Source organism: Micropterus salmoides, unplaced genomic scaffold, assembly GCF_014851395.1.
Source record: "Micropterus salmoides isolate LMB-PRFRI ecotype aquatic unplaced genomic scaffold, ASM1485139v1 Ms_hic_scaffold_7, whole genome shotgun sequence".
NCBI lineage: Eukaryota > Metazoa > Chordata > Actinopteri > Centrarchiformes > Centrarchidae > Micropterus > Micropterus salmoides.
Genome location: NW_024044459.1, coordinates 38,667,802 through 38,681,048, shown reverse-complemented (window position 1 = coordinate 38,681,048; position 13,247 = coordinate 38,667,802). Strand labels below are relative to the sequence as shown.

The following is a 13,247-nucleotide window of genomic DNA, read 5'->3' as shown; positions in this document are numbered from 1 at the left end:
TTTATCCAAAGCGACTTACATTGAGGAACAACATAGAAGCATCAACAGAGCATCAACTACGGATCTACAACTGACAACACATAAGAGCTCATAGTTCAATCACATCAATGGGGTAAATACCGAGGAAGAAGTAAGAGTTAACAAAAAGTGCAATCAAACAAGATCATTGTAGGGATAGAAGAAGAAGAGCACAGGAAGTGCATGTTAGGAGTTAGAGGTGTTATCAGAGGAAGGGTTCTCGGAAGAGATGATTATCAAGAGCTTCTTGAAGTTAGAGAGGGACGCTCCTGCCTGATGGCGTGTGGTAGCTCGATCCACCATCATGGTGTCACAGATGAGAACAGGACTGGGATTGCTTTGTGTGAAGGGATGGCGAGCAGGCGGCGTTCGTTGGAGGAGCGTAGCGGCCGAGAAGGAACGTAAGTTTGTATTATGGAGTTTTCGTAGATGGTGCAGACCCAGTAGTCACTCTGTATGCAGCATTAGGGACTTGAATTTGATTCTGGAGGCCACGGGGAGCCAGTGGAGGTCACTGAGTAATGGAGGGACATGAGTCCTTTTGGGCTGATCAAAAACCAGACGCGCTGCTGCGTTCTGAACCATTTGTAAGGGTTTCACCGCACAAGCTGGAAGACCTGCAAAGAAGGCATTACAATAGTCGATGCGAGAGATAACCATGGCCTGTACCAGAAGCTGGGTGGCGTACTGAGTGAGGTAGGGCCTGATTTTCCTTATGTTGTACAGAGCAAAGCGGCACGACCGAGAGACAGCAGCAACATGGTCTGAAAAGGACAGCCAAGTTTCTCCACCCTGGTTGGAGTGATGGTTGCGGAGTCAATTTGTAGTGTGATGTTATGGTGGATAGATTGCTTGACCAAGAGTTCAGGTTTAGTTGAAGGTGGCGAGACTTCATCCATGCAGATATGTCTGATAGACAGTCCGTGATCCACGCCGAAACAGTGGGATCGCCTGGCGGGAAGGATAAGTAGAGTTGCGTGTCGTCTGTGTAGCAGTGGTAAGAGAAGCCGTGCGAGCGAATGATCAGCCCCAGTGAGGTGGTGTAAATTGAGAAGAGAAGGGGCCCAAGCACTGAGCCTTGGGGCCCCCTGTGGAGAGGCAGGGGGAGGAGGATAATTGTCCTTGCCACAAAACATTGATGCAGTTAGCATGTACTGATGCGCTCCGCTGACAGACCCTTTAAAGATGAGTTTTGTGTACTGACAGATGATATTTAACATGTGATCAAACCATCAACAACAGAACAGCTCAAACACAAGTGATCACTGAGTGACAGCATGAACAGACGGAGCCACCGCATCTAAACCAATCAGATTTCACCTTCATCTTTGATCCGCCTCTGAACTTTCTGATTGGAGATTAGGCGTTTTCTCTCTAGTCTGAAGCAAAGGAGTCCGACATCTGTAACCTGCGTGATGACACGGTGTTTTGATGTAGCATCCAATAGGTGGTGATGGCGCATAGATAAGATGCTTGCCTTTGGTGTGGTGTGGTCTCCTCTGTGACCATCCACCATTGTGTCCCTGAGCAAGACACTTAACCCCTAGTTGCACCAGAGGCGTGCGACCTCTGACATGTACAGCAATTGTAAGTCGCTTTGGATAAAAGCATCAACTAAATGTAATGTAAATGTAATAGAGAGCCTAAGCCCCGCCCCTTCTGGTGGACCACCATGGGACTTATATTGTGTGAGACAAGAGATGTAGCTCATTGAACGGGTTTCACACAAAACCACATGTAACTTTACTGTTTTACGACAAACTACAACTTTCTTGATGAAAGAAAATTATTTTAAAGTGACAAACATCATGTGTGTGATTCAGCGCTCAGCTCATACAAGTTTTCTCTCGCCGTTGACTACCGTACATATTATTACTGAAATAAGATCCCATGGGCCGAAAGTGGAAGCAAGTGACTCAGGCTCTCTATCCGATCCAACGCTATGATTAGTCAATGATGGCATTCATCAGCCAATCAGTGTTCAGCACAAGCATTTCAATGTTAGAAACACAAACTGTTACAGAGGTTTGCTGGACACTGAAGCACTCTCCTTCTCTCTCCTCCTCCTGCTCTCCTCCTCCTCCCCTCTCTTCTCTCCTCTCTCCCCTCTCCTCCTCCTGCTCCTCCTCCCCTCTCTTCTCTCCTCCTCCTGCTCTCCCCTCCTCCTCCCCTCTCTTCTCTCCTCTCTCCCCTCTCCTCCTCCTGCTCCTCCTCCTCCTCCCTCTCTTCTCTCCTCCTTCTCCTCTCCTCCTCCTGTCTCCTCTCTCTTCTCTCCTCTCTCCCCTGCTCCCCTCTCTTCTCTCCTCTCTCCCCTCTCCTCCTCCTGCTCCTCCTCCTCCCCTCTCTTCTCTCCTCTCTCCCCTCTCTTCTCTCCTCCTTCTCTTCTCCTCCTCCTGTCTCCCCTCTCTTCTCTCCTCTCTCCCCTCTTCTCCTCCTCCTCCTCTCCTGCTCCTCCTCTTCAGGGGTTTCTGTCCCGGAGGCTGAAACAGTCTCTCCGTCGTACCCGATCTCAGCCAAAACTGTCTCGACCGAGCAGCGTTAAGGCCGACCTGATCAACACTGCTGACACCAGGTAACTCAGATCCAGACTGAATGGTCCCTCCTGGATCCAGGTCTCTGGGGTAAGCTCGGGTCCTATCATCCAGCTGCTCACTGACAGAGATTCTGTTTTTAGTTCTGGACCAATCCAAAAAGGACCCACGTCTTTCAACACAGGTACCCGGCTGTCCCTCTTGGAACGGACTGACCCTCTGGAACTGGATGCAGATCGAGGTGTAGGGTTCTAGTGGTCTGGTGTGTCATGGGGGCAGCAGGTGCAGGTAGAGGCTTTTGATTGTTGAGAGTCACCTCTTGTGGGGGAGCAGGACTAAGCCACTGCTCCACTCCCCATCAGGGGTTCTGGACTTGTTGGGAGGATGAGAGTCCTGAACTAACGGGCCCCAGCAGAGACCTATGAGGGGTGGCCTTCATGAGACTCTGTGTCACTGGGGTTACGCTCCAACTGTGTCCTGAGATCAGATCTGAGTATCTGGTCTAGTTGTAGTCTCTGCAGAGGACTTACCTGGAGCTGAGGGACTTAAGCTCTCCTCCTCGCTGCATCCTGTACCAGGTCTGGGTTCATGTTCAAATCCTTTGTTGCTTCTTTGATTCAAAATTCATAATATAAAGATTAAGAATTGTTTTCACCTCCTGAAGGAGTCCACGTTCAGGGTTTCTGCGGGCTCTTAAAAAGTCTTAAATTCAATGAAGTTTGTGTTTTGGGTTGTAGTTTTTCTTCATAGTCCAAATGTAATTCGCTGTGTTACAAAGACCAGCATTCAGCTCGGCACGAGTCTCTTTCAGATTGTAACACAGATCTATTCTTCAGCTGTGGGGCAACCAAAATCTGCTCAGGATTTCCCTGCTTATTATTCACAGATGTGATAACAGTGTTCCAACATTATGTGGAATGGCTTTTTTCTTTACAGGAAAACAAACATTTTTTTGGGGGGGGGTGACCCCCAAAGCCCCAACACAAAAAATACCATCTTAATTTTTTACATTATACCGCCTGTGAAAGCAGGTTTTAATCCCCACGGACGTTATTTGTTTTATTTCTAAAGACACAGAACTCGACTTTTTGCTGGATTTTTCCGGGTGTGATCCTTTTTCACGGCAGCAGGAGCGCCGCATACCAGCCTGTAAATTACGTAGCTTCTTAACGTCATCGTCCATCCCGGTGTTTCATTGTAGACATCACCCGACCCTAATCTGAATACATTTATTTACTCTTTTGATGTCGTGATAGAGGTCCCTGACCCTGACCTTTCTCAGGGTCTCGTTCACCAGTGGGGGTCAGCAGTGATGTGGACTGACCTTGAAGGTGAAGTTCTGGATCCACCAGTGGATCAGGTCCTCAGCTGTGGTCCTGGTCTCTGGGCACTGAGACAAAGAATGAGCTGTTGGATCCAAGCAGCTGAAATGAGTTTCCCCTGCAGGGCTCAGCCTCAGAGACAAGGAGGTCTGACACCAGAGGAGAACCGCTGCTCCTTCACCACTCGCTGGTCGTAATGTTATGGCCGCAAATACAGGCCTGGACCGCTGTGTGTTCTGACCCCTTTCTATCAGAACCAGCATCAGCTTCTTCAGCACTTTCACCTTCAGCAGCTCGTCTGCTGGATTGGACCACACGGGCCGGCCTTCGCCCCCCATGACCCTGTCCCGGTTCACAGATTTGACTTCCTTGGACCCCTTCTGAGAGGTTCTGACCCCTGCAGACCGGTTTGGAGAGATTCTGACCCAGTTCTCGAGCCATCACAGTTTGGATCTTGTCAGAGTTGCTCAGATCCTCACGCTGCCCATTGGTCCTGCTGGTTTTATGTCCCGGTGACCAATGAAGGTGCAGCTCATTCATTCAGAGAGAGACCTGATCCTGTTAGTCCCAGATACCTGCTCTGTGAACCAGATGGCTGCAGAGTGGCGGGACTTGCCTAAATGGACTTTGAAATTTCCCATCAGGCCTGGGGAGACCCCAGGATCCTCCAGGAGGAGCTGGAGGAGGTCTGGTAAACAAGTCTAATGTGATGCAGGACTTGTAAACCAGTCCAACATGTCTGCAGAGGACAGGAACTAGTGAAGTACACCGTCCTCCCAGTATCAGATAAACCCCGAGGCTGGAGTCATTCAGTGTGAGGAGGGCTGTGATTGGATTACTGGATGGTTGTTGACAGGTGGGCGTCGGTCTCACTGAGGTTAAATCTGCTGGTGAAGACGGCGGCGAAGGTTCACCATGACTAACACTCATGATGACTGACAGAGGAGGAGAGGAGGCGAGGAGAGGAGGCGAGGAGAGGAATTAGGGCAGCCTCACTGCAGGGGAGGGGCCACTGCTGACAGAGAGGGTGGGCGAGTCACATAGAGACCCACAGAGAGAGAGAGAGAGCTGTGGCTGCTGGTGTAGCATCAGCAAGCTAACAGACAGACAGACCAAACAGCGTCAGGATCAGCAGGTTCTCCATCTTTCTTCCTCTCTCCTCCTCCTCCTCCTGTTTGCTACTGAAGGAGAAATGGATGCATAAGCCCCCTCTCCTCCTCCTCCTCCTCCTCCTCAGGATGCTCAGTGAGTATCTGCCCTGATCCTCTGCACGCATTAACAGCCTTTGTCCTCTGAATAGACAAATGTGCTGCAGTGTCTGTGTGTGTGTGTGTGTGTGTGTGTGTGTGTGGTTGTGTGTGTGTTAGCCTGGCGTCAGTCTGCACACAGCTAGCCGGGTGTGTGTTAGCATGTGGCTAGGCTAGACACACACTGTTAGCCAACATGTTCAGCTAACAGACAGGAGCATTAGCGCTGTAAGCAGCTAATGCTAAGCAGCTCGTTAAGATAATGACCAGAGTAAACGAGCTCATAGAGGAACGACAGATCATCCTGCTCGTGTCAGGATGGTTTAGAGGAGAGGTCCGCCCCCCCCCCCCCCGTGAACTTCAGCTGGTTTCATCAGCCTGATGTTTCAAAGATGAAATATTATTATTATGTTTCCTTATAGTCTCACAGATTCTCAACATGTGACATGAATTCACTGAACTCTGCACGCATTAGTTTACGTGTACATTAATAATTAAAAGTTTACCAGAGAAATAGACTGGACACCGAGGTCTGTGTTGGGCGGACTACGGCGACGACCTGGTAAATTTTCACTTAGGGTTGTACTCACTTTTGTTACCAGTGGTTTAGACATTAACGGCTGTGTGATGTGTTATTTGGGGGGACAGCAAATTTACACTGTTATACAAGCTGCACGCTCACTACTTTACACTGTTATTACACTTATACAAGCTGTACACTCACTACTTTACACTGTTATACAAGCTGTACGCTCACTACTTTACACTGTTATACAAGCTGTACACTCACTACTTTACACTGTTATACAAGCTGTACGCTCACTACTTTACACTGTTATTACACTTATACAAGCTGTACGCTCACTACTTTACACTGTTATACAAGCTGGAAGCTCACTACTTTACGCTGTTATTACACTTATACAAGCTGTACGCTCACTACTTTACACTGTTATTACACTTATACAAGCTGTACGCTCACTACTTTACACTGTTATACAAGCTGTACACTCACTACTTTACACTGTTATACAAGCTGTACGCTCACTACTTTAAACTGTTATACAAGCTAGAAGCTCACTACTTTACACTGTTATTACACTTATACAAGCTGGAAGCTCACTACTTTACACTGTTATTACACTTTTACAAGCTGTACGCTCACTACTTTACACTGTTATACAAGCTGTACGCTCACTACTTTACACTGTTATACAAGCTGCACGCTCACTACTTTACACTGTTATTACACTTATACAAGCTGTACGCTCACTACTTTACACTAGGGTAAAGTGTAGTTATACAAGCTGTACACTCACTACTTTACACTGTTATTACACTTATACAAGCTGCACACTCACTACTTTACACTGTTATACAAGCTGCACGCTCACTACTTTACACTGTTATTATACTTATACAAGCTGCACGCTCACTACTTTACACTGTTATACAAGCTGTACGCTCACTACTTTACACTGTTATACAAGCTGTACGCTCACTACTTTACACTGTTATTACACTTATACAAGCTGTACGCTCACTACTTTACACTGTTATACAAGCTGTACGCTCACTAATTTACACTGTTATACAAGCTGTATACTCACTACTTTACACTGTTATTACACTTATACAAGCTGCACGCTCACTACTTTACACTGTTATACAAGCTGCACGCTCACTACTTTACACTGTTATTACACTTATACAAGCTGTACGTTCACTACTTTACACTGTTATTACACTTATACAAGCTGTACGCTCACTACTTTACACTGTTATACAAGCTGTACACTCACTACTTTACACTGTTATACAAGCTGTACGCTCACTACTTTACACTGTTATTACACTTATACAAGCTGTACGCTCACTACTTTACACTGTTATACAAGCTGCACGCTCACTACTTTACACTGTTATTACACTTATACAAGCTGTACGCTCACTACTTTACACTGTTATACAAGCTGGAAGCTCACTACTTTACACTGTTATTACACTTTTACAAGCTGTACGCTCACTACTTTACACTAGGGTAAAGTGTAGTTATACAAGCTGTACACTCACTACTTTACACTGTTATTACACTTATACAAGCTGCACACTCACTACTTTACACTGTTATACAAGCTGCACGCTCACTACTTTACACTGTTATTATACTTATACAAGCTGCACGCTCACTACTTTACACTGTTATACAAGCTGTACACTCACTACTTTACACTGTTATACAAGCTGTACGCTCACTACTTTACACTGTTATTACACTTATACAAGCTGTACGCTCACTACTTTACACTGTTATTACACTTATACAAGCTGCACGCTCACTACTTTACACTGTTATTACACTTATACAAGCTGTACGTTCACTACTTTACACTGTTATTACACTTATACAAGCTGTACGCTCACTACTTTACACTGTTATACAAGCTGTACACTCACTACTTTACACTGTTATACAAGCTGTACGCTCACTACTTTACACTGTTATTACACTTATACAAGCTGTACGCTCACTACTTTACACTGTTATACAAGCTGCACGCTCACTACTTTACACTGTTATACAAGCTGTACACTCACTACTTTACACTGTTATACAAGCTGTACGCTCACTACTTTACACTGTTATACAAGCTGTATGCTCACTACTTTACACTGTTATTACACTTTTACAAGCTGCACGCTCACTACTTTACACTGTTATTACACTTATACAAGCTGTACGCTCACTACTTTACACTAGGGTAAAGTGTAGTTATACAAGCTGTACACTCACTACTTTACACTGTTATTACACTTATACAAGCTGCACGCTCACTACTTTACACTGTTATACAAGCTGCACGCTCACTACTTTACACTGTTATTACACTTATACAAGCTGTACGCTCACTACTTTACACTGTTATACAAGCTGTACACTCACTACTTTACACTGTTATACAAGCTGTACGCTCACTACTTTACACTGTTATTACACTTATACAAGCTGTACGCTCACTACTTTACACTGTTATACAAGCTGCACGCTCACGACTTTACACTGTTATACAAGCTGTACACTCACTACTTTACACTGTTATACAAGCTGTACGCTCACTACTTTACACTGTTATTACACTTATACAAGCTGTACGCTCACTACTTTACACTGTTATACAAGCTGTACGCTCACTACTTTACACTGTTATACAAGCTGCACGCTCACTACTTTACACTGTTATACAAGCTGCACGCTCACTACTTTACACTGTTATTACACTTATACAAGCTGTACGCTCACTACTTTACACTGTTATACAAGCTGCACGCTCACTACTTTACACTGTTATACAAGCTGCACGCTCACTACTTTACACTGTTATACAAGCTGTACGCTCACTACTTTACATTGGAGCAAAGTGTCATTTCTTCAGTGTTGTCACATGAAAAGATAAATATTTACAAACTTGTGAGGGGTGCACTCACTTTAGTGAGATACTGTAACCCCTCCTTGCTCCAGAGGCGTGTGACCTCTGACATATATAGCAATTGTAAGTCACTTTGGATAAAAGCTCCAGCTAAATCACTAAATGTCTGCTACATTTTGTAAACAAGGAAGTGAGCTGACGTATGACAACATTCTGCTGGAAATGGCGATGATAGGTCATATTTGCAAGTTGTGCTGAACTCATGGGGATTTGTTGAAGCTAGCTCTGTGTTCTCATTATGAATATTAAAGCAGAGGCTAAAGAGGCCGAGGAAGACGTCGGAGGAAGTGAGGAAGAGAAAAATAGAGAGTGAGTGAGCGAGCAAGAGACCTGACAAGAGGAAATATCAGACTGGCTTTTACTGGTTAAACTAACAGAGCTGAGAGGCTGCAGGACAGACGGCGAGCTGGCCTTCCTCCTGTTGGACGAGTCAGTAATAACTTGATGGCTGCTCGCTATGTCTCCTGTTGCTGCTCTTGATGTTTGGCTGTTAGAAAGTAAATCAGCCAAATGTTTCAGACAGAGGTTTAGCTGCTAGCTATACTATACTGTGACATTGGTAACATTACTGTCAGTGCTTCTGCATCGGTTGCTGGCTAGCTTTGTTGGCTAGCTTTATTGGCTTGCTGGCCACCCAAGTTTCAAGTAACATCATGCTGCTGCTGGTGGAGAGCGGCGCCGGGCGAGCGGGCTCAGTGGACGTTAGCTAATGGCAGAAGAGACTGAAGAGGACTGATCGTAATGTGATCAGAACAAAAGATCAGCTGTCCTTATTTACCACAGTGATGAATTTGCTCTGATTCTGAGCTTAGATGGGTCTTAGATGGATGTTTGTCCCGCCCCTCCTGCACTGTGATTGGATGGCTGGGTAAAAAGTGACAGTGACAAGCGCTGCGTTTTTCCCAAAGTTTAACAACTCTTGGCAACCAGAAAAAAAACATTCAGCGCGGAAAAGACGCTCAGTGCGTCGTCATGCTGCTGGCATTTTTACCATGTTGTAAAAACATGACGCTCCCATTGCAAAAAAGAAAAAAGACGCTGGCCTCAGGAAAAACGCGTTGGTGGACAGGGGCCCTTAATGTAGTTTGGTGTCTCACCAACATCATCTGCAGGTGTTTATCATCAGTATCGTCATCTCTGAGCACCACTGAGAATAATCGTCCATAAATCCTCTTTTAACCAACATTAGCATTTAAATACGGGTTGGTTAAACACGGGTTGGTTAAATACAGGTTTGTTAAATGTGGATTGGTTAAATACGGGTTGGTTAAATACCGGTTAGTTAAGTGTGGTATGGTTAAATATGGGTTGGTTAAATACGGGTTGGTTAAATGTGGGTTGGTTAAATGTGGGTTGGTTAAATATGGGATGGTTAAATACAGGTTGGTTAAATACGGGTTAGTTAAGTGTGGTATGGTTAAATATGGGTTGGTTAAATACGGGTTGGTTAAATGTGGGTTGGTTAAATGTGGATTGGTTAAATATGGGATGGTTAAATACAGGTTGGTTAAATACGGGTTAGTTAAGTGTGGTATGGTTAAATATGGGTTGGTTAAATACGGGTTTGTTAAATGTGGATTGGTTAAATGTGGGTTGGTTAAATACAGATTGGTAAAATGTGGATTGGTTAAATACGGGTTGGTTAAATACCGGTTAGTTAAGTGTGGTATGGTTAAATATGGTTGGGGTAATGTGGGTTGGTTAAATGTGGATTGGTTAAATATGGGATGGTTAAATACAGGTTGGTTAAATACGGGTTAGTTAAGTGTGGTATGGTTAAATATGGGTTGGTTAAATACGGGTTGGTTAAATGTGGGTTGGTTAAATGTGGGTTGGTTAAATGTGGATTGGTTAAATATGGGATGGTTAAATACAGGTTGGTTAAATACGGGTTAGTTAAGTGTGGTATGGTTAAATATGGGTTGGTTAAATACGGGTTGGTTAAATGTGGATTGGTTAAATATGGGTTGGTTAAATACGGGTTGGTTGAATACGAGTTTGTTGAATGTGGATTGGTAAAATATGGGTTGGTTAAATACGGGTTAGTTAAGTGTGGTATGGTTAAATACGGGTTGGTTAAATGTGGGTTGGTTAAATGTGGGTTGGTTAAATGTGGGTTGGTTAAATGTGGATTGGTTAAATATGGGATGGTTAAATACAGGTTGGTTAAATACGGGTTAGTTAAGTGTGGTATGGTTAAATATGGGTTGGTTAAATACGGGTTGGTTAAATGTGGATTGGTTAAATATGGGTTGGTTAAATACGGGTTGGTTGAATACGAGTTTGTTAAATGTGGATTGGTTAAATAGTTAAGTGTGGTATGGTTAAATATGGGTTGGTTAAATACGGGTTGGTTAAATGTGGATTGGTTAAATATGGGTTGGTTAAATACGGGTTGGTTGAATACGAGTTTGTTAAATGTGGATTGGTAAAATATGGGTTGGTTAAATACGGGTTAGTAAAATACAGGTTGGTTAAATGTGGATTGGTTAAATGTGGGCTGGTTAAAAACGGGTTGGTTAAATGTGGGTTGGTTAAATGTAGATTGGTTAAATATGGGTTGGTTAAATACGGGTTAGTTAAATACAGGTTGGTTAAATATGGGTTGGTTAAATACGGGTTAGTTAAATACAGGTTGGTTAAATATGGGATGGATAAATACGGGATGGTTAAATGTGGGTTGGTTAAATATGGGATGGTTAAATACGGGTTGGTTAAATACGGGTTGGTTAAATGTGGATTGGTAAAATATGGGTTGGTTAAATACGGGTTAGTAAAATATGGGTTAGTTAAATACGGGTAAGTTAAGTGTGGTATAGTTAAATACGGGTTGGATAAATACGGGTTAGTTAAATACGGGTTAGTTAAAAACGGATTGGTTAAATGTGGGTTGGTGAAATGTGGATTGGTTAATTAATCAGAATCACTGCAGCAAAACCAGAGATACATTCCACACGTTCTCCTTCCATGTAAAACCCTGCTGCCTACATTACCCACAATACAACTCTCGGCTAACGGGTAGAGGGGAGCAGTGATGGTGTCCATCCTTTGGGTGAGACACGTTGTGAGTCCCAGACTTCTCAACCTTTTAGGCAGCTGTAGTGGCAGCAACAAGCAGCAAGTCGACGTCTAAGCTAATGTAGTCTGCAGCGAGCTACAGAGGTCCATGAGCTCGCCTCTAACTCCACACCAACAACTTGTTTCAGTTTCAAACCTGTGAACGATGTTGACTCAAGGGACATCACTTCAGGACATTTATCCATAACACCTGGAGACACCTGCTGAGGTGGAAGAGTGTGATAAAAAAGTCCCTCCCTGAAAACAGGAGGAGGCGCCATCCTGTAGTGCAGTAGTACATTCTGGACCTGAACCAGAGGATGAAGTCCCTTAAACCTGCGTTCTCTCTAGCAGCCAGCAGGGGGCGACTCCTCTGTCTGCAGAAAGAAGTGTGATTGTATAGAAGTCTCTGAGAAAATGTTTCTACTTGTCAGCTGATTTATTCCCTCAGTAAACACTTTCCTGATGAGTTTATGGTCTCAGTCGCTAGTTTCAAGTCTTCTTCAACACAGCATGATGTTCATTTAGTAAATTATGGTCCCATTTAGAGGAACATAGACGAGGTAGCAGGGGAGACTTTAGGGCGTAAGTACGTTTTGTTTTAAATGTTCATTGTGTTCGTTTAGTGGCATCTAGTGGTGAGGGTTTGGAATTGCAATCAGTGACTCACGGTGCATTCAGGTGCTCCTTTCATGGTCCCTGCGATGGAGTGGTTCTGTCACTGAGTACACACACACACACACACACGTGTGCATTTTTCTTCAATTGTTTAAGTAGCGCGATCAAGGGTGCACACTTGGTAGTTCTACTCTTCTTTAAGCATACATTTAAACAAACATCAAACACTTACTATGTGTCGTGATGCATCGCAGGTTTGCTCTGTTTCTCATCCAGTTTGGCAAAACGGGAGCGTAACATTTCCGTCTTTTAAATAGCATGTTCTTGCACGCTTTCATGGTCATGTGAACTGGCAAATTATGGTTTTTGGTTGTAGTAATAATTTGTGATGTAAATAACTGTTCCAGGGGAAGAAAAATGTTTGTGGAGATAAATAATATAAATGGATATAATAATGTAATAGATTTAAATCCTTTTCTGAAGTTAGTAAAATCTATTTATTATATCGTGTAAATAATGGTTAAGCCTAGTGGGAGGGGCTACTGTCTTTAAAAGTCACAGCTTTGGGCCTATGAGGGCAGTCTTGGCCTGGTTACAGAGGAGGTAACTAGTGATTTGTATTTTGTGTTTTTTTTGTGTGTAACTTTATTATTGAGTAAGTTATTAATTTTTTTTCAAATAGTTATTTTTTTAGTTTTCTCTATGCAAATTTTTTCACTGTTTGCACTTTGGAGGCCGGCATAATAAAAATCACGCCACTATTTTTCGACTACGCCTGTGTTTTTCCCTATTTTGAGTAGTTTGGAAGAGAACCCCGCTACAGTCCCGCTTCCCAAGTTGTGAAGTCGTTCTTCAACATGGACGCTACTACAAAGATGATGATCTTCTCTTCTTACTTCTAATAAACCATAAATTACTACTACTGCTACTGTACTACTACTCTAATTTCTTTGGACGTATTCAGCG

General features: G+C 43.7%; 1 protein-coding gene across 2 annotated transcripts in view; it reads left to right on the top strand.

Moving 5' to 3' along the window:
• LOC119891528 (disabled homolog 2-interacting protein-like) overlaps positions 1 to 13,247 on the top strand; it is a 44,091-nt gene that overhangs the window by 12,941 nt on the left and 17,903 nt on the right. The window contains exon 4 of one of the 2 annotated variants that reach the window (XM_038703243.1): positions 2,481 to 2,590. In XM_038703243.1, the coding sequence (XP_038559171.1) occupies positions 2,481 to 2,590 (110 nt within the window). Of the gene's footprint in view, positions 1 to 2,480; positions 2,591 to 4,795; positions 5,117 to 13,247 lie in introns of those variants that run through there. The other variant, XM_038703242.1, reaches the window with a different exon arrangement.